The 20,683-nt window shown below is 44.7% G+C and overlaps 4 protein-coding genes across 7 annotated transcripts; 2 read left to right on the top strand and 2 right to left on the bottom strand.

Moving 5' to 3' along the window:
* The first annotated feature begins 2,641 nt into the window (after positions 1-2,641).
* LOC136546718 (transcription factor DIVARICATA-like) lies at positions 2,642-7,540 on the top strand. Of its 3 annotated transcripts, XM_066538683.1 has the most exons (5): positions 2,642-2,771; positions 2,851-3,550; positions 4,629-4,754; positions 4,870-5,310; positions 6,650-7,540. In XM_066538683.1, the coding sequence occupies exons 4-5, from the start codon at positions 4,892-4,894 to the stop codon at positions 7,329-7,331; spliced, it is 1,101 nt and encodes a 366-aa protein (XP_066394780.1). In that variant the 5' UTR covers positions 2,642-2,771; positions 2,851-3,550; positions 4,629-4,754; positions 4,870-4,891; the 3' UTR covers positions 7,332-7,540. The 3 variants fall into 3 exon arrangements, with proteins under 3 accessions (XP_066394780.1, XP_066394779.1, XP_066394781.1); XM_066538682.1 differs by lacking the exon at positions 4,629-4,754; XM_066538684.1 differs by lacking the exon at positions 4,629-4,754 and having other exon boundaries at positions 2,659-2,775.
* An 862-nt stretch (positions 7,541-8,402) lies between these two features.
* LOC136542242 (mitochondrial phosphate carrier protein 1, mitochondrial) lies at positions 8,403-14,213 on the top strand. Of its 2 annotated transcripts, XR_010780635.1 has the most exons (7): positions 8,403-8,687; positions 9,158-9,507; positions 9,618-9,661; positions 10,205-10,419; positions 10,513-10,637; positions 13,779-13,961; positions 14,108-14,213. XR_010780635.1 is itself a non-coding variant. In XM_066534586.1 (6 exons), the coding sequence occupies exons 1-6, from the start codon at positions 8,514-8,516 to the stop codon at positions 13,819-13,821; spliced, it is 951 nt and encodes a 316-aa protein (XP_066390683.1). In that variant the 5' UTR covers positions 8,403-8,513; the 3' UTR covers positions 13,822-14,213. The 2 variants fall into 2 exon arrangements, 1 of the variants encoding a protein (XP_066390683.1); XM_066534586.1 differs by having other exon boundaries at positions 13,779-14,213.
* Positions 14,214-14,418: 205 nt separating this feature from the next.
* LOC136542241 (protein PLASTID MOVEMENT IMPAIRED 1-like) lies at positions 14,419-17,772 on the bottom strand. Its single transcript, XM_066534585.1, has one exon. It carries the CDS (start codon positions 17,264-17,266, stop codon positions 14,648-14,650), a length of 2,619 nt encoding a protein of 872 aa, XP_066390682.1. The 5' UTR covers positions 17,267-17,772; the 3' UTR covers positions 14,419-14,647.
* Positions 17,773-18,203: 431 nt separating this feature from the next.
* On the bottom strand, positions 18,204-20,364 carry LOC136542244 (uncharacterized). Its single transcript, XM_066534587.1, has 3 exons — positions 20,091-20,364; positions 18,705-18,812; positions 18,204-18,612 (listed from the first exon to the last, which is right to left on the bottom strand). Exons 1-3 carry the CDS (start codon positions 20,151-20,153, stop codon positions 18,391-18,393), a joined length of 393 nt encoding a protein of 130 aa, XP_066390684.1. The 5' UTR covers positions 20,154-20,364; the 3' UTR covers positions 18,204-18,390.
* Positions 20,365-20,683: the final 319 nt, after the last annotated feature.

Below are 20,683 nucleotides of genomic sequence, written 5' to 3'. Positions count from 1 at the left end.
GACGTCTGTTTCATGAGGAAATCAAGAATTAAACAAAACATAAAGCCCTAATGAGAGTGACGGCGGTATAATATAGAGTCTTGGACGTCACCCCCTAGACGCGTCCCTAATGGGCCCAAATACGATACACGGTCCAACGGACCAAAAGACGGTGTCGCAGCACCCTGGCAGATTCTGGACGCTAACTTGTTTCTACGATTCCTGTTGATTCCGAAGGGCTTTTGACGTGAGACCACTTGCATTGGATTTCTTATCTAATTAGCTTTTCCATCCATACGTGGATCATCGAAAACGGAGCTCGGACGTGCCCGTGTGACCAGTTTTATGACAGACTGGTCCTGTAACCCGAGATGGGCTCCAACTTCAGTTGGACTGGGCCTCCACCATGAGAAAGATAAATTGTACGCCTATACTGGACCTCCTCCTCTCCTTGGCTTGTATGTGACGGAGTGATGTCCTCGTCACGTTATCCTTTCATATAAATTGAGGGACAATTTTATTCCAGCAGAAAACTTATTTCACATGTGTTTCTCATGAGATCGGATGAGTTTCCAAAGAAAAAACAAGATTTAGGGCTCATACACCAAAACTGGCCTGGGCCAGTTCAAACAGTTCCACACAAAGACTCAACAAAAGAACGGATTGGGCCAGTTTTTATGAGATGTTGTAAAATCTGTCCAATTTGATATAAATTCGATCGTTTTTGCTCTTTTTCTTATTTGCACTTATTTTCCCATTTATTTTCAACTCTTTGATCATATCTTGGTTGTCAACATATGTTCCTCTGTTTTTAACAGAAGTATATGCAAGTTTAAAAACACATGACAACCATAATCTTTATGAGATACATTTTAGGTTGTTGTTCTGGTGAGGAGAGTCTGGCTCGCACCTGGGAACCAGACTGCCTTTGTTTGGTTAAGTGAAAATAGGAGACCAGGAGTGTTTTGTTTGATTGCTTGCACTAGGACACATTGCATCAATTTAAAATTAAAAAAACAGTACCAAGATAATATTTATTTTTCATGAACCAATTGTATATCACTTATCTTTTATCATTAATTTACTTTTATATAAATCAATGTGTTTTAAATTATACTAATCTGATACTAACATCATTACTAACATCTTAAGTTCGGATGAGTTTTCAAAGGAAAAACACGATATAGGGCTCATAGAGCCAAAACCGGCCTAGGCTGGTTCAAATAGTTCTACATAAAGACTGAGCAAAAAGAACGGATTGGGCCGGTTTTTACAAGATGTTGTAAAATTTGTCCAATTTAATATAAATTCGATCATTTTTCTCTTTTCATATTTGCACTTATTTTCCAATTTATTTTCAACTCTTTGATCATGTCTTGGTTGTCAATATATGTTCCTCTGTTTTTAACAGAAGCATATGCAGGTTTAAAAACACATGGCAACCATAATCTCTATGATATATATTTTAGGCTATTGTCCTGATGAGGAGAGTCTGGTAGGAGACCAAGAGCGTCTGTCTGATTGCTTGCACTAGGAGACATTACGTTAATTAATTTAAAATAAAAACAAATGTCAAGATAATATTTTTAATAAATAAATTGTATATCACTTATCTTTTATCATTAATTTACTTTTATATAAATTAATGTGTTTTAAATTATACTCAGATACTCGTATCATTATTAACATCTTAATATAAATTAATGCTCTAGAAAAACAGATTTTATTTTCGTTTCTCAGGAGTCAGACTTGCTAGCTACTCTGGCATCCACGGAGCCTAGCCTAAACCAATATTAAACGTTGTGCTGCTACTTTCAAAGAGCCTTACCAACGATTATTCTGTCCGTTTCGTCGTAAACGATCATGGATTATTTACTGCTGACTGGTTTGGTGCGAGAAAAAAAAAACTATTTCAGCTTATAATCTATGATCGTATATGAGCAAGCGAACATGCTCATATACAGGCAACAAATAGGTTAATAGTCTGTCTGAGATGTTTCAAGATATATATATTGTTATTATTCGGTAAACCAGACTGCTCCGTAAAAAGACCATCAGCCCGTCCGGCTGGTTCTGACTGGTTTCAGCTAATTCAATAGTGTTATATGAGAGAGAATAAGCTAAAACAAGCGAGACAAGTCCAACCGAACGAGCTGCATTTTTCACGGTGCGATTCCACATTTGGGGTATGTTTTGGACTGGTCTTTCCACTCTGCACCACAAACTTCACTATGGAGCAGCTCCATGAAAACATAGAGTTTTTACCGCACCTCTCAACTTCATCTTTTTTTTCCTAGAGGAGAGTCTGTGGAGGTGCACCCGTTTGACTAGAAAATGTGGAGCGAGACGGTCTCAAACATGCCCTTAGTAAAATTTCATGATACATTGTGTGGAGACACACTTAAACCTCTTTAGAAAGCGGTTTTTTTTCCTTCTGTTTCTACATTTTTCTTGTGAAAAATAAATTGATTCATGTAATTCTTATACAATTCTTGTAAAATTATTGGGTCGTAAAGGGCCCATAGTGAAATTCTACGACTGTGATTATTTACATGAGCCACGATGTTGTATTTTCGATACATTTTACTGGACGACGGAGAACATGTTTTGTTTCATTATTACAGCCCAAAAGGCCCAACTGACGAGCATAAACAACTTTTTCCTTTCATTCTCTTTTTCAGAAAACGCAGCTACTCCTTCGTGTCCGTCACCGACGGGCAACGGCTGAACCCTAGTCTCCGACGACGTGGCGCGGGTCTCGCCGTCCAATTTTTTCTCCTTCTCTGTCTCATGTCGGTACTACATTGTTGATTTGGTATCCATTCACGTCGACCTCTTTCACATTTTCATTCCATTTCGGCATTTCACCAGTGCCGTACCGGGTGGAGGCGGGGCCGCGGGGGGCAGCGCGGAGGCGCTGGCGCTGGGTTGCTGGGAAGCAGAGCGCGCATTGCGTTCCCAAACGTGTGCCCAGTTCGGGAGTTGATGTTCTGGCTCGTTTGGTGGTTCGTTGGGGGAGGCGTTTCAGTCGCGTCACCTCGTTTGTGGCTTCTTTTGATGGTTTACGGATTGCAGGATGCCCCCGTGTGCAAGGCGGCGCGGAAGGGTCGGAGGAAGATCAGAACCTAGCTGTTACTGGGGGCGATGGATGATTGGGTTGTTGGGTCGTTGTCTTGTGACTCTTGTCTGATGCTGATCGAGTCAGTTTGACTTCAGTGTATATGCACTTTTTCTGAAACCAGTCTGAAACTTGTGCTTTTGAGCTATAGTATTAGTATGCATTGTATTTTGAATAGGCTCTGTCAATGGGCGTTTCTGAGTGGTAGACTGGTAGTATATTTTATGTTTTGAACAATACCATTGTATTAGTATCTTGTCGAGGGTTTGTACTTCAAGCAAGGTCCACGAAACTTTTGTGTTTACTTTGTGGTGGTATAATGGGTTAAAGCTTCATGTTTTAAGTTGCAGGTGCGTTATTGTCTGATGAATGTTTTCAATGTTGTACTGGGAAGGCAAGCTCGTCACGTCTGCAGTATCAGATCCCAAATGAATGGACATGAAGACAACAATGGTAAACCTGCTGTTTTATCCATATGTAGCAATAAACGAGTAATCGTTTCATGTAGCTGAACACTGAAAATATAGTTTTTGGGATTGATGTTGACTTGGACACTTATGATCTTTGTCATCCCATATGTTCACATTGGTTGCCATTTTTATCTCATCAGCAATAGTGTAGATTTGATAACTTTTTGAAGTGGAAAAGGATGATTCAGTCCTTATGAAGGGATGCACCTTTCATTTTGAAGTAATTCTGCACATCAGTCAATTGTTTTGCTAATTATAGTAACAACATTTTACTAAATGTGACGAATATTCTTCATAGGTACCTGCACAACACTAGTGAACAAACTGTCTGTTTGTGACTTTGGTGTATCCCTCGGCTACAAAGAATGGCTTCACTGTTCATGTGGCTAGTTCATACGAGGCATAGTTAGCTGTCAGGTTTACGCATGGTTTATGGAGTCAATTAACCCCCATAGTGTTTCTTCTGTCCCAAAGACTAGAGTTGCATAAAGCATTGAAACTTTTTAATCCCCAACATTATTTTAAGATGCTATCAAATTTCTTAGAAGGGATATAGAAAGAAAATTGCCACAAAGTCAACGTATGGCATAGCTTGCAAAGGGCGTATCACTTACACGTTACCAGTGTCTTGAATAATAGTTTGTGGATTTTTCATTTTTTCTAAGTGGGTCGAATAGCAGATACCACATACCAGTGGATATCAAGAAGTTTATTGTGATATCTTGGACCAATATTTCTGAGACTAAAGTTTCTGCTATGCATATACAATATATTAAAATAAGGCATTATCATATTCGACAACATCCTTTTTTCTGTTGGCGTATTATGTGATATTGTGTGTATTAATATATGCGGCACAAAAGATTGTTCTCAATTATTGACTAGTGCATTATAATATTGTTAACCCTGTTTATATTTCTCAAATGTGATTGAGAAAGTAAATGCATAATCTTTGTGCGATACGGCTAGATATCATTTCATGCATGCGGCACACAGTTTTTCCATTAATCAAGTAGTCCTATATGTTCCCTTTAATAAGGCTTGACTCTCTTTGACTTAAGAAAATCCCAAAGCTTCCTCTCTTTACCAAGAGTGGGAAGATTAGATCCTTGCTCACGGAAAACCGCTAGATGGTTGTGTTGTTCTGATCCTGAATTGTTTTTGAGGTCAAGCAACCTGAATCGAAGGTAAGGGAAATGACTTTTTTTTTTTGGTTTGCCTGGCTTATTTCTTGCCCATGCAAATCTCAACTTTCAACTTCAGTTGGATTCGATATGCACTTATGTTTATACTTTACAATAGGGGACACAAATTCGTGGAAGTTATGGATCTGAAGGCTATCCAAGAGTGGACATCATGCGAAACAGCAGAGTTCAAGGCACTTTTTGCTGAGTTAAGGAATGAAAAATCATGTGACAGGATGGAAGTGCTTGAAAAGAGGTTCCCTTCAAAGACTATTCACCAGTTGAGAGATAAATATGCTGAAGTCTTTGCAGATATGCTCTATGGTGAGATAGATGATGAACCCATCAGAGATGACACGACTAGTGATTTGCGTGATTGGTACAAACTTTTAGAAGGAGACACCCATGACTCAGTTCTGGGACCATCAGTGGAAACATCTGTGTTCCAACCTTCCAAACAATTGGTATTAAAAGCAGCTAGAGATCAGGAGGAAATTCAAAAGCCACACTGTGAATCATCACGGAAGGAGAGACAAACTTGGACTGCTGAGGAACACAGGTCCTTTCATCCCCCCCTTCCCCTCTTCAATTTAGTTTTATTGACTTCTTGTTCCTTTATATTTTACTTCACAGCTTATATGGTTATGTATGCCTCTGTTCATTGCATGTTAAATGAATAAAGAGATGCATAGGTAAAGAATTATTTCTGGGCAATCTGTAGATTTCCACTACATATGGCATTTCTGTTCCACTAAATACACCATAGTGGGTTGAGGTTGACTGAAAGCTGTTCATTGTGAAATTATGATACATATATAAGGCCATAAGGGTAACCAAAACTCTAATGCTCTTATCTTCAGGCACGCCACTAATATTCAGTATACTACATACAATATAGTATCTTGAAACTTTGATTTCTGTCTTTTTATTAGGAAGATATGTCAGAACTATGCTTCAATATAGATCAAGCAATATTTGATGGTTTGCTGTATATAACTATTAAAGAAGCTATGCCACTGTCCCACAAAATGTTTTAGCCAAAAATTGTCATGCCAAAGGAAGTACTTTTGCTTAAATTTCATTGACAAGCACCTATAAATGACTTGCTCTTTATTTTGGAAACTCGAATTGTTTGCCCATTAACAGTTCTCCCTCTGTTCCAAATTGTAAGTTGTTTTAGCTGTCTTAAGTCAAACTTCTCTAGCTTTGACATAGTTTATAGAAAAATGCACAAACATCGCACATCAAATTAGATTCATTAGATACACCATGAGGTATATATTTTGATAGTGCATTTATTTGATATTGTACATGTTAGTATATTTTTCTATAAACTTGGTCAAAGTTAGATAAATTTGACATATGACAAAGCTAAAATGACTTACAATTTGAAACAGAGGTAGTAGGATGTCTACAGCTATCAATTATCATACAAGGATGTCATATTAGGTCATTAAGACCATGGGTATTTTAGGAAAAGACTAAAAAACATCATTTATGCCGACCCTTCATTACTAAAATGGTCTGTGAAAGGCATACTTGCAAAATGACATGGCATTTTTTCTTTCCTATTTTACCAAACCTGTTTTCACTTTCTTTTGCTGGAAAATGTTTTGTTTCATACCACAGTGATCCTTTGTAGTGAAAATGCCTCTTTTCTTTTTATATATTCACATATTGTCAAATGTCAATGAGCATCCACACCAGCATTTTCAAATAGAAATATGTATTGTGGATATTGTAAATCGAATTCCGTATGAGACTCAGATGCAGTCACTTGTGTTTATAGTCTATTGAATTATAATTTGTAGTTGCCACTTCACGTTGTCTGACTAAAAAAATAGTCATCACTTCATTGCCTAGTAGAATGCAGCTTATCAATCTACCTGCAAATGCAGGCAATTTCTACATGGTGTACAACATTTTGGGCGAGGTGAATGGAAATCCATTTCCAAGTTTTTTGTTCCCTCCAGGACCCCAACTCAGTTGGCAAGCCATGCTCAGAAGCATTTCGACAGAATAAAGAATAATGAACTGGATGATAGGAGGCAGAGGCATACCATCAATGATGTCAGGCTTGTCAATCGTGATATGAATAATACTTCCCACTCCCATACTGAACCAGGGAAAGGAAAACCAAATGCATCAAGCATCCCACTGCCAGTCCTAACAGAGGACATGGATATTCTGCATGATCTGACACAAGGAATGCCTAATTTTGGGCAAGCGAGTAACAATCCAAGTAACTTAGCAGGACAGACAACACATTGCAATCATACAATCGAGAGCTTCTTCCAGTGGCAAGGCCCAGGCACCGCGTCACCAAGAGAGCAGTGGAATGTCCTGCTTGCTCAAAGCAGGACAGAACATTGGACCTGGCCTCGCCGCAAGAGACGTCTTGCTGCAACCACCAAACGTAGGCGCAAGAATAACAGAAGAACCCTCCCCGATGCCCTCACTGCCCAAATCCCACAAGAAGTTCTGCAATTTGCACAAGGAAGTGACAGCGGAGCCAAGTTATCATGTGAGATGGTGCCCATCAAAGGGCGCGATCTACGCACAACCATACTGCCATTCTGAAGTTCGGTGGAAGCCCTGTTGCCTGGTAGAGCATGCTTTGAGTATGCTCTTCCAGGTGGGTTGGCTAGCAGCGTCAGGCTGAACTTTGATTGCCTGCCTTCATAATAAGGAAGTCGTTTGTGGCTTCATCAGCACCTGGCCCATGGTGTAATATATGGGAAACCAGCTAATGTTTGCTTTTATATGGTACAATTATGTTATAACTATCCACCGTTGCTTTTGTTTGAGATGTCTATTTGACTGTTGGGTCGTTGAAAATCTTTTTTAACCGTTGGGCTGTTGATCTTTTTGTTTTTGTTATACTTGCTAAGCTGTGCCTCGTGTGTTCTCTGGTGGTTCTGAACTTACAAACCCAAAGGTCGCGGCCAAATGCATGCCTGCCCGATTACCAGCTCTGAGACCTAACTTATAGACTATGCTGTTGCTAGCTGGGAACTTGTTGCGTCCAAGTTTGCTAATGCCAATCATGCCTTGTTACGATTGCTTATTTGCTTCAGTCATTGAAGTGCTTTTTTATCATTCTTGATTTCTCTTTTCTACCTCTGGTTAGAATGTTAGATCCCATTTGGACGAAACATTTTTTTTCCACAGGATCTGAGAAAAATCCTTACATCCAAACATGACCTTTGTTTTTTTAATTGAACAGAATGGTCTGATAAAACAAAGAACCTTTTTCTTTCCGAAACATGAAAGGTTGAAAGCAAAGAACCCGGTACTAGTACTTTTTTTTTTTGATTCACCGGTACTAGTACTTTGTCAAGTGGTGGAAGGAACCTGTGGGCTTGGCATCTTCTCCTTTTTGCCGCCTCTCGAGAGGAGAAAGCTGTGGGCCTGTGGCATCTACAAAGCCGGCCTATTCTTTCAGCAGTGCAGGCGTGCAGCCCACCCCGACCCAGCTATAGCTGTCCCGGTGTCCCCGCTGGACGGCCCAGGGAACCTTCCTCTAATCCTCTTACGTTCGTGGTGCGCTCGCTGACATGCGGACCATTCAGCTAGGGTTTAAGGTCCTCCTTCCGATTTGACAAGTCAGCTGTTCAACGCCAGGAAAACGAAGAGAGACAAGGGAGGAAGGCACGCGCCCCCGCTACGTGGTCCATTTCCAGTCCAGTGAGTCTCCAACAAGGCCGGAGCGCAGGCGAGCACGCTGATCGATTCCGATCCACACACGCACTCCCGCCGCGAATGGGCGATGCGGAAACCGCCTCGAGGGCGGGGAGGAGGGGGACGGCGGCCGCCGCGGGGATGAGGGTGTTCTCGCCGGAGTACTACGCGCTGTGCGCCGGCGGCGGGATGCTCGCGGCGGGCGCCACCCACCTCGCCATCACCCCGCTCGACGTGCTCAAGGTCAACATGCAGGTGAGTGGATTCTTCTTGGTTTGTGGAGTTCTCAAGTTGCAGTCCTGCGGCGCTGCCGTGCGGCACCTTGGTCCGGGGAGAGCATAATCTGAGGCCGTTTGAATCATGGCGTCATGGGTTTGTTGTAACTTTGTACCGCAGTTGTGGTTTCCTAATGCTATGCGAATTTGGTTTTTTCTAGTATTTCTGTTTAGCAGTGAGCGTGATATGTTAGCAGTGCACTGAAACTTACCGCCGAAATGCTTCCGTCGAGAATCATTTCAGTACAAGAACTTTGTGAAAGATGTTGAAATAGAAGTAACATGCTTGGCTTTCGAAATGAACAGAGGATGGAATTGAAGGATAATTGTAGATTTCAAATAATGAAACCACTTACAGTTGCAAGCCTTTTGATTATCTACTGTAACACCTAAGAACTGATTCGGAAAAAAAGGCGGTTTATAATTACTTTTCCTTCCTTTGTTTGCCAGGTGAATCCCATGAAGTATAACAGTATATTTTCAGGACTAAATGTTCTTGTGAAAGAAGAGGGACCTTCGTCACTTTGGAGAGGCTGGGGAGGGAAATTTTTTGGCTATGGTGTTCAGGGTGGCTGCAGGTTTGGCCTCTATGAGTATTTCAAGAAGAGGTACTCTGACGTGCTTGTAGACAGTAACAAGAGCACCATATACTTCCTTAGCAGCGCCTCTGCTCAAATCATTGCTGATGTTGGCCTGTGTCCGTTTGAATCGGTGAAAGTCCGTGTTCAAACTCAGCCCATGTTTGCAAAAGGTTTGGTTGATGGCTTTCCAAGGGTGTATGCAACTGAAGGCCTGTTTGGGTAAGCTATCATGTATAAGATACTCCCAATTTGATGCATTCTGCGTGTGCTTGAAGATACAAGCCTTCATCTACCGCCCTGAGAAAAGTACATGTCTTGTTCTATTGCAGCTTTTACAGGGGGCTTTTACCTCTTTGGGGACGGAACCTTCCATGTAATTGAACTTCTCACTATTCTGTAGTTATTCCATTTCACAAAATGCTGCTTGATCATATAAAGTAATGTATATGATAGTCATATGACTTGATGTTGCATTAGATCTGATTAGTATTGAATCTTAGCATTTATTTCTTTCCAAAGTTGTTCCATATATGTGTGTAAGAATGAATATGAGGTTCTTTGCCTTCACTGATTCTTCAGACTGAATTACATTTCTTACCCTGGTTATTAAGTCTGAGAACCAATCGCTTCTGCATCAGTATCTCTACTGTCAAAATTCTGTGTTTTGAAGATAATGGTATTTCTGCTCAGTGAACTAGAAAGTCTTAGAATCAGCATCAGCAATCTGTCCCTGCTTCTAACATCTTGAAAAGTCCCATTTGTGCAATGTTTGAATATTTTCCCCGTTTCTCTACTGTGTCAGTTCATTAATGCATCTTACACTTTCAAGATAGCATTCTTATCTTTTGGATGTCTTTTATCTTTTTATTTTTAGGGAATGCTATCTTTTATTTACCATGTTTTCTTCTTCTTGTAGTTTCTATGCTTATGTTTTCGTCTTTTGAGCATACCGTGGACTTCCTGTATCAGAAAGTTATTCAAAAGAAAAAGGAGGACTGCTCAACAATCCAGCAGCTTGGTGCTACTTGTCTGGCTGGTTATATCTCTGGTGCCGTTGGTACTGTTGTTTCAAATCCTGCAGATAATATCGTCTCATCCCTGTACAACAAAAAAGCTGAAAATATCATACATGTAAGTATATAAATATAAATTTCCAGCCTAAGAAATCATTGTTGTCAAACTCCACCGTATCATTTTTCTAATGATCTCATCTTATGCTTTCAGGCTGTGAAAAGTATTGGATTTCGCAATCTGTTCACAAGAAGCCTGCCCATTCGGATCACCCTTGTTGGACCCGTCATAACCATGCAATGGTTCTTCTACGATACTATCAAGATATTGACTGGATTGTAAGTCTACTGTTTCCATGTTAGCTCAAGTGTATTCCTGTTTTATAAAATAAATAAGTATGGTTTGAAAATCATACAAGTGGATTTTAGTTTTACAATGCCGAACTGTTTCATGGAATGTCACACTATACAACAACAACAACAACAACAACATAGTTTTTCAATCCCAAGCAAGTTGGGGTAGGCTAGAGTTGAAATCCACCAAGAGCCCCAAGTCACGGTTCAGACACTTCAATAGCTGTTTTCCAAGTACTCCTATTCAAACATAGATCTCTAGATATATTCCAAGTATTCAAATCTCTTTTTATTGTCTCCCCCCATGTCAATTTCGGTCTTCCTCTACCTCTCCTCATATTATTAGCTTGGCTTAGGACACCACAATGCAATAGTGCCTCTGGAGGTCTTCTTTGGACATGGTCAAACCACCTCAACTGATGTTGGACAAGCTTTTTTTCAATTGGTGCTACCTCTAAACGATCACGTATATCATCGTTCCGAACTCGGTCCATTCTTATGTGACCGCAAATCCATCGCAATATACGTATTTCTGCAACACTCAGTTGTTCAACATGTTGAATCTTTGTAGGCCAACATTCTGCTCCATACAACATAGCCGGTCTAATCGTCGTTCTATAGAACTTGCCTTTTAGCTTTTATGGTACCCTCTTGTCACAGAGAATGCCAGAAGCTTGTCGCCACTTGATCCACTCTGCTTTAATTCTATAGCTAACGTCCGCATCAATATCTCCATCCCTCTGTAGCATCGATCCCAGATACTGAAAGGTATCCTTTTTCGGCACTACTTGACCTTCCAAACTCACATCTTCCTCCTCCTGTACAACTCCGCCAAAGTCGCATCTCATGTATTCGGTTTTAGTTCTGCTCAATCTAAAACCTTTAGACTCAAGGGTCTGCCGTCATAACTCTAGTTTCCTATTTACTCCCGCCTGACTTTCGTCCACTAACACTACATTATCAGCGAACAACATACACCAAGGGATATCCCCTTGTATGGTCTTGGTAACCTCATCCATTATCAAGGCAAAGAGATACGGGCTTAAGGTTGACCCTTGATGAAGTTCAATTTTAATCGGAAAGTAATCTGTGTTACCATCGTTTGTTCAAACACTAGTCACAACATTGTTGTACATGTCCTTGATGAGGGTCACGTACTTTGATGGGACTTTATGTTTGTTCAAAGACCACCACATAACATTTCTTGGTATCTTGTCATAAGCCTTTTCTAAGTCAATGAAAACCAAGTGGAGGTCCTTCTTCTGCTCTCTAAACCGCTCCATAACCTGTCTTATTAAAAAGATTGCTTCTGTGGGTGACCTTCCGGGCATGAAACCAAATTGGTTTGTTGATATCTACGTCGTTCCTCGCAGGCGCTGCTCGATGACTCTATCCCATAACTTCATAGTGTGGCTTATCAACTTAATTTTCCGATAATTAGTACAACTTTGGATATCTCCCTTGTTCTTGTAAATTGGTACCAATATGCTTCTTCTCCACTCCTCAGGCATCTTGTTCGATCGAAAGATATTGTTGAACATCTTGGTTAGCCATACTATAGCTATATCCCTAAAATATCTCCACACCTTGGGATACCATCAGGGCCCATCGCTTTGCCCCCTTCCATCCTTTTCAAGGCTTCTGTGACCTCCGATTCTTGAATCCTCCGCACAAAACACCTGTCAGTGTCTGATCTCATCCTCTTCAAACGAGTCGTTTAGTTGAACGGTGGTGTTCTCGTTCTCACCATGGAACAATTTATCAAAATACTCTTGCCATGTCTGATCTCATCCTCCTTCACCAAGAGCTGCTCCCTCTCATCCTTTATGCACTTGACTTGGTTGAAGTCCCTTGTCTTCCTATCACGAGCCCTAGCCATCCTATAAATGTCATTCTCTCCTTCCTTCGTACTCAAACGTCGGTAAAAGTCCTCATAGGCCCACCCCTTTGCGTCACTCACCGCTCGTTTTGCAGTCTTCTTTGCCACCTTGTACTTCTCTATGTTGTTTGCACACCTGTCATGATACAAGCGCTTATAGCACTCATTTTCCTTAATAGCCTTTTGCACATCTTTATTCCACCACCAAGTGTCTTTCGAGTCGCATCCGCTCCCTTTGATCACTCCAAGCACCTATGAAGCAACCTTCCGAACGCATGTTGCCATCTTCTCCCACATGTTGTTTGCATCGTCTTCATCATTCCAAGGGCCCTCTTCAATGACCTTTTCCTTAAAGACCTTTGATGCCTCCTCTTCTAATTTCCACTACTTCGCTCTAGCAACCCTAGCTTGTTTGTTCCCACGAGCTTGCACCAGAAAGCGGAAGTCAGCCACCACCAGCTTGTGTTGAGCGACCACACATTCTCCAGGTATCACCTTACAGTCCACGCATGTTCGTTTATCCCTCCTTCATGTAAGGACAAAGTCGATTTGATTAGAGTACTGGCCGCTACTAAAGGTCACTAAATGGGACTGTCTCTTATGGAAGAAAGTGTTAGCTATCATCAGATCAAAAGCTATGGCGAAGTTTAAGACTTCATCTCCCTCCTGGTTCCTACTACCATATCCGAAACCCCCATGAACCGCCTCGAAACCTGCACTTATGTACCTACATGGCCATCCTCTTCCTCCTGGTTCCTACTACTTGATGTCACACTATATGATTATAAAATGACCTGCTTATCCCGTCAAGGAAAGAAATGGTGTATGCCAGTGCAGGTATATAGGAATAAATTGAAAATGTGTTGAAATAGAGAACAAGTTCTATTGAATTGGTAAAATATGAAAAATTGTTGAAATTAAGAACATGAGTACCATATAATTGCATTAAATTAATAAAAACACGGAAAGGTGGTTAAATGAAGAGCATGAACATCATATAATTACTAACTGTTAGCTGGTGTTTGGTTTCTCTACATGAGCACCGTACATTCAGGTACACCAATAGTGCACAACTACCAGTTAGAAAACATGTGCTCTTCCTTGTCAGTATTAACAAGGCTAACACATAGATATCTATCTGAATATGGCAATATCCATTTCTGTTATTGTTGGCATGCTGCATTTGCTTGGATTCCTGATACATTTCTGTAATAAGTTTATTAAGACTGTAAATCTGCTCATTTCAGGCCACCGAGTGGAGGGCTTCCGCGGGAACTGAAAGACATATAATCTGACCAGTTTGAGATAGGCTTCTCGATGCACTTTTTGGCATCATAGGGACAGAATATTTGTCTATGGTTCTGACTTGCTAGGGGAAGAGTATGATTGGTAGTTTCAGGGGAGAGACAACTGACCCAAACACATCATGTGTAAGATTTCTGCGTACGAAAGATTTCCTCGTGTTGTATGTTTTTCCACGTCTTAAACAACCTTGAGGTTCAGCACCCCTCCAGGTACAGCATTGTGGCCAGGTGGTGCTTTATTAAGTGCATCCCTTATACTCTTTATTTTGTAGGATTTGATGTATGAGAAGAATGCACTTCTGATGTATACACGCAACCTTGACTGTAAATAATCCCTTTGAAGGACCGAAATTTGAAGTGGAATTCTGTGTTATGCTAGTGCTCTTAATTTTTATTTTCCTGTCACATGGTTGATATTTCCTAAAGGTATTCATCTTTACCTTGTAACTACCTCCAAGCCATCTTTATATGACGTTCTGGACAGCAGAATAGAACTGCTAACAAGCCCTGAACTTCATTTAAAGTTGACTGGAGGGAGTATGTTCAGATTCAGCGGCAATGCCAGCTGTCTCATTGCATAAACTTTCTTTGCTACCTTTGCATTTTTTTGGGGCCAAACCTTCTCTCATTTATTGCAACAGTAGTATTCATGTTTTATTGCAAGAATTCTTACAACTTTATCAAGCAAAATAGAAACAAAATGCACAAGGATATATGTACCTCATGCCTTAGCCACTAGACAGTCCTTATCAGTCCCAGTGCAGGAATGAAATAATTTATAATCACGAGCTGCAGGAACAAGATTTCTGGAGCTATTTCTGGTGGATCTTCACGTCCGGGTTGCGCATCGGCCTGAGCCACATGTCAGCCATAACCCTCGACGACATGCTCCACAGCACTTCATTCCCGACCTTCCCCGCCACCGCGGCCCGGTTCTTCCTGCCGGCCTTGCCTAGCCCGTAGGCGACGAGCCAGTGCATCGCCGTGAGCCGCTGCTTCTCGCCGTCCCACATGTTGCGCCGGTCCAGCGACTTCAGCCGCAGGCCTCCGAGGTGCAGGTTTGCCACCTTGAACCTCGGCTCGTCGTCGCTGCTGCCGCCGGCCCGCACGGCCTGGATGATCACGACTGACGGTGCGCCCACGGCCTCGTACCGGCGCAGGGGGTCCCTCATCTGGACCACCACGAGCAAAGTGACGGCGTCCACGCCGGCGCAGGTGCTCGCCCACTCCTCCGGTGGCACGGCGGTGTCCAGAAGGTGCCCGGCCTGTGTCGTCTCTGGCGATACCTCAAACGGCGCCTGCTCGTCGGTCATGCCGGCCTGGACCTTGAGCGCTTCTATGGCCATCGTCTCTATCTTCTGCAGCGAGAACGCTAGGATCTCGTCGACAGTCACCGGCGCCTCCTGGGCGTTCCAGATGCCGGTGGCGATCCTTTCCTGGCGCCCGTAGTTCATCGCCACGGACATTGTCCGGAGCAACGAGACGGACTCGGCCGCGCTGGAGCTCGCGACGAGATCCTTGCTCCGTGCGCTGATGATCGCGGAGGCCATGCCCTCGAACGCGATATGTTCGGCTGTCTTGCCGACGACGTCGTCCATGGAGATGAGCGCGGCCAGCTTCGCGCACAGTGCCTCAGACCCGCCCGCGCACAGGCGTTGAAACACCTCGGCGCCACCGCCGGGAAGCTTCTGGTCGCGGAGAAGGAACGGCTTCGACAGTTGCATGGCGAGCTTGGGGAGCTCCTTCCGCTCCACCGGGATGTCGAATGGGTTCGTGGCCGCCAGGTAGCCGCCGTCCCGGGTCTGCACGACGGGGCCAAGCCCCTTGCCGAGGTCAGAGATGTAGCACGTGGCGTCGACGCCAGGGCCGGGCTTCGCGCCGGAATTGAGAGAGGACACCTGAGGAGCCAACGACTTGGCGTTCGCGTCGTTGTCCTCTCCTTGTTCCATCAGCATCAAGAACTCTCTAGTCACTTCCTCCTCGTCGGCATCGAGCACCGCGACCTCGTCCTCCTGCCGCTCCGGCGACTTGGCGCCAGCCTCCAGCAAGTCTCCGTGCATCATATTCTCGAGGGCCTTGATCTGGTTGGTGATCGCCTCGAGTTCGTTGAGGCGCCACGTGTGCGCGCTGTCGAGCACTACCTCCTTGACCACCTCATCGCCGGCAACCGCTGAAGCATCCTCCTCCTCTTCCACCTCCCTGGTTTCTTTCTTGTCGTCAGCCTCTTCTTTCGGTTCATCCTCCTTCTCTTCTTGCACCTCTACGCCCTTGTCGATGATGTCGAACTCGAACTCCGGGAACTCCGAGTCATCGGCTTTCGCGTCCTCGGGCACGCGCTCCGGCTCTTTCTCCTGCTCCTGTTTGACCTTGGCCACCACCGGGCTCGGCTCATCGAGCTTGAAATCGTCAATGCCCAGCAAGTCCGGCGATGGCGCGCCCTTGGGCGGTATCAGCGCCGGCTCCGAACGCACAACCTTGGGGCTCGTGATGCTGAACGACGACTTGCTATGCTTCCGAGCAAACGAGGAGGAGGACGAAGAGGAGCTAGTTTTGCCTGCAACGGCCGGTTGGCTGTACAGCCCGACGCCTCCGTCATCCATGATCTGGAACGCCAGCTTGACGACGAGCTCGCCGCCCTTGGCCTTACCGGCGAGTGGGAACGCCATGTCCCACTGCCTGACGCGCTCCCCTTGCTGGCTCCTTTCTGAGGACTCCTTCACGAGAAGGCTCAAGTCCACGGCATTCCGGCCCAAGTCGAGCTCCGGCGCCTCCACGGCCACCGCAGATACGAGGAACACCCGGGGCTCGAACTTGAGCTGCTTACCCGTGGCGCCGCCGCCGCTGCAGTAGAGGTTGCACCGGACGAAGAGCGTCTCCTCGAAGTCGGCCGCACCCTGGTGCACGCGCGACGGCATGGTCTGCACGGCGCCGTCGCGCGTCTCCTTCTTGCGCACGGCCACCGCGAGGCGCAGCCCATTCATGGACGTGGGCAGGCCCTCCGCGGCCACCACCTCCACGGAGAAGAGGCAGCCCATCCGCTGCATGCCGATGCGCGACAACGCGCGGATCGGCTTCCATCCCCGAATGCCCTTCTTCTCCCCGGCCACGGTCGGCGATGTTGTCACCGCGGCGAAGCTCTGGCTCTTGGACGGCCGCGCCGCGCCGACGTCGTCATCGTCGTCGTCTTCATCATCAGCGTTCAAGTTCTTGTCGAGCTTAGGCCTCGACCGGAACGGCGACATGGACAGGCGGCGGGGGAGCGGGCGCGCCGCGGCGCGGACAGCGTCAGCGCCGCCTGCATTGTTGTCGCCGGCCGAGCGAGGGAGCGCGAGCGAGGCGGTGCGGCGCTTGTTGTGCGCCTGGTAGAGCGTGTGGCTGAGTGCGTCGAGCTCACTGAGGATTTGGTCATTGGACTTGCCGTCGTCGGCCATGGCGATGCACCAGCGCTCGACCTCACTGGCAGCTGGTAGCTTGCTAAGTTCGTCAAGCCAAGAAGCAAGTAGAGTCTGTCGAGTGGATAAGTGAGGGAGTGGAGGAGACGGTGAAGTGTATGGCGGGATGAGATGGAGGACGTTGACGGCGCCATGGTTGGTGACAGTTTTGGAAGGATTTGGAAGGAGCGGATGGAGAAGAGGCGGGCAAACTTGTGGTGTTCATGTGGCCGTTGGTTTGGCGCCAAATTGATGCCGATATATATGCTGGATGAATAGTTCGATTCCTTGTGCTGTGAATGACACATCGGGCACACACAAGTTTTACAAGATAATGTGTGGATGATATGTGGCAGTCCACGTGGCACGCTGGATTAACAGACGTGATCGCGAATCTACTTGTGAGAAACTCGTCAGCAGGACCTGACAATCGTGCCATCCACACAATCCACTTATAAGTCATCAGATTTGAAAAATGGAAATGGGCGTACTACTACTACAGTCAACGTCATAGATCATACTACGCTCTTGCCTTTTTTATCCAGGGAAGTGTAGGTGCTACGCTCAATACGTTGGCAGCTTCGAAACAGAACAAAAAACGGGCTCAAAAAAGAACTGAAGAAGTGGCAACTGAAAACGTGTTATTCTAGCGCCAACTTAAGAGCATCTCCAAAAGTCTTTCTAAAGCTCACTCTCTAAATTATCATTTAGAGAGTCATTTGCATAAAAATCGTTTTCTATATCTTTCCACTCTTCAACAATTTTCCATTCTCGTTTTATCTCTTTGACTAGTGAGATATTTAGAATAGAAGAGGAGTATATTTGGATAACCGAATAAAGAAGCTGTTGGAAGATATTTTTTTTCATCAAAATCTCTATTCCTATTAATCAGGAATGATAGAAAGAGTCTCTTGGAGGTTGCTCTAAGGTCTCACAATTTAGATTAAACATCACACTCATTATTGACTTGAATTATCGCACATAAAGGACATGTGTTTTTATTGTTTATTACGCCACAATATAGATTAACCATCACACACATTATATGAAAACTCTAGTTCAAATGAACATATATAAGGTTGATACATACCCACAAAATGAAACTATTACAGCCCATGTGCCAGCTATTGCTTGGAATTCTCCTGCTCTTCCTGGCTGCCTTCGCTGCTCGTCCCTGCAAACCCCCGTCTCTCATCGGCAGACGCTGTTATGACCGGCATCCAGATATCAGATGTGCTGCTCAGGAGAGACTTCACCTCTGGATCTGAGGCCATGGCAGATGATATCATCTTGTCGACGTTATCAAGCCTAGATGATAGCTTGTCCAGCTCTGCGGCTATTTCTAGCTAAAGAAGGCCAAATGGGAGCCGATAAGACAATTGATAATGGTGCATGGTAAAGAGAAAAATTAAACATGATAAGAGCATCTGCATTTTACCTCACTGAGCTGCTTAGGCGCCTGCTCTGGTACCTTGGTGACTTCTAATCCTAATGCTTCGATCTTAGCACGCAACTCTACTTCTTCCTGATTGCTCATTGACTCCACCTACATTTAAAAAAAAATGCCCATTGTTCAATAATCAACCAACAGATACAAGTTTTTCTGTCTTCTGCTACCATAAGTCAGAAATATGAAACAGAAAAGAATAGTTTCCAACTGAACAGACCAGGATTCAGTTTGAAAGACAATGAATGAAAAAGAAAAACAAATCCGAAATGTCCGTGGTAGCAAAATAGCACAACATGGCAACCACTATACCAGAGTATTGCTCTTTATGTATTATGCAAATGAATGCAAGCACAATACAGAACAAACAAAAAACCACCCAATATCATAGAATAAAGATGATGCTAATATGTAAAGGGTCCAGTTCAGCATTTCTCACAAGTTTCAACAGACATTTCAGATAGCCAAGGGTTCAATTCTCTGCCTTGTGTATGGTGCGAATATGGGTGGGACTTTCCTAAGACCAGCTTCCAATACAAAATAGTTCTCTCTAAGGTGTGAATGGACAGTAAGTGGCAAAGTGTTTCCGCTGGCTCCAACAATGTTTGCATTTTTTTCCCCTTTTTAAAAATAGGATCAGAGTTATGCTCCTTGTTGAGTGAACTGGCAAAACTAAATGGCAGATGTCCCTAGTTGTTTTCATCCAGACTGGCTTCAGACAAACTGACAAGATGAACTAAGCTGGCTCCACCTTGCCGCTGACGGAAGCAAGGGAAACAGCACAGGTACGATTCTGATTATCCCTATTTTGTCTTGTCACGAGTTACGACACAAACAAAATTATTATGTTTGTCCCTGTTTTTGTCTTGTCACGGCACAAGCAACATGCACACATTATTTTGAAAGGCTGACAGGAAAAGATGATTGTTTAGGAACTACAAGGAGTTAGGAACCGAAAGGAATTAGTGTCCATCAGATAACCGGCGCCATGAACCGAATTACACGCAGGAAATCCAGCAGTAACCAGATGAGCACGCCATTAACAGATTCATGCGAGCATGCCCCTTGAGCTATGCATTAGAGGCAGTACCTACCGCCACAACTAGTTAGGTTTATTCAAGGGCCTGAGACGACGATACGAGATACACGTGACTCCAATGTACGAGACTAATTTGAATGCAAAAGTTATCGATGATACTACCAGTACTTTGATGTCCTAATCGGGATCCACGAAACAAAAACTATGGAACAACGAAACGCAGCAACGCTCCGAGTCGGCGAAATTAGTGCGGCCGCGCGGCAATTCTCCATAAATCAGCGGTCATGGAAGAACTGAGTCGATTGGTAGATTGGAACCGCGGAGGCACAGCTGCGTACCTGCTGGAGAAGGTCGCTGAGGAGCTGGAACAGCGGCAGGTCCGGCTTGGACCCATCCGCCATCGAGACTCGCCTGTTTCTGTGCTCGAAACCTTGGATTCCTCGGAGGAATTCGCGCTCTGCTCTTGCCCTTCTGGTTCCTCCCCCGCCCGGCCGCTCCGCTCGCTGGTGTTGCCGTGCGCCGGTTGGGGATTTGCCGGGGCTGGATAGGCAGGGAGCTGCTGGTGGCACCCCGACCCCGTGATTCGTTCGGGAAGACGGAGAGCGGTGCGTGGGCGGATTAGGCCCGAGTTCTCGTTGGGCTTTCCCAGGGCTGAGAGGCCGTTATGTTCCTTTCCGAGACGGACAGTGCGAGGCCCAGGTTGTCCGGTGAGTTGGGCTGGTCGTGCGAACGAAGGACAGTCCATGGCCCAGGTTATCTGATGAGACTACTGACACCACGCATGACGCCTGGCCTGCCGCGTGGCGCACGCACCGACGTGCGCTGACGAGGATGGTCTTCCGAGTTCCGAGTGGGGAGGCGGCAGCGGGCAGCGCGGCACACCAGAACACGTCGGTTTACTTGTTGGGCGCGTGGAATCCGCGGAAAGGTA

This window comes from Miscanthus floridulus, chromosome 3 (assembly GCF_019320115.1).
Source record: "Miscanthus floridulus cultivar M001 chromosome 3, ASM1932011v1, whole genome shotgun sequence".
NCBI lineage: Eukaryota > Viridiplantae > Streptophyta > Magnoliopsida > Poales > Poaceae > Miscanthus > Miscanthus floridulus.
This window is presented reverse-complemented; position numbering and strand designations above follow the sequence as displayed.

Excerpts from the sequence above, each read along its gene's own strand:
- LOC136546718 (XM_066538682.1), top strand. The coding sequence starts at position 4,892 with ATGGATCTGAAGGCTATCCAAGAGTGGACATCATGCGAAACAGCAGAG. Across the intron at positions 5,311-6,649 it reads TGGACTGCTGAGGAACACAG|GCAATTTCTACATGGTGTAC; the intron begins GTCCTTTCATCC and ends CTGCAAATGCAG.
- LOC136542242 (XM_066534586.1), top strand. The coding sequence starts at position 8,514 with ATGGGCGATGCGGAAACCGCCTCGAGGGCGGGGAGGAGGGGGACGGCG. Across the intron at positions 9,662-10,204 it reads TTGGGGACGGAACCTTCCAT|TTTCTATGCTTATGTTTTCG; the intron begins GTAATTGAACTT and ends TTCTTCTTGTAG. Across the intron at positions 10,420-10,512 it reads AAGCTGAAAATATCATACAT|GCTGTGAAAAGTATTGGATT; the intron begins GTAAGTATATAA and ends TTATGCTTTCAG.
- LOC136542241 (XM_066534585.1), bottom strand. The coding sequence starts at position 17,266 with ATGGCCGACGACGGCAAGTCCAATGACCAAATCCTCAGTGAGCTCGAC.
- LOC136542244 (XM_066534587.1), bottom strand. The coding sequence starts at position 20,153 with ATGGCGGATGGGTCCAAGCCGGACCTGCCGCTGTTCCAGCTCCTCAGC. Across the intron at positions 18,813-20,090 it reads TCAGCGACCTTCTCCAGCAG|GTGGAGTCAATGAGCAATCA; the intron begins GTACGCAGCTGT and ends TTTTAAATGTAG. Across the intron at positions 18,613-18,704 it reads CGCCTAAGCAGCTCAGTGAG|CTAGAAATAGCCGCAGAGCT; the intron begins GTAAAATGCAGA and ends GGCCTTCTTTAG.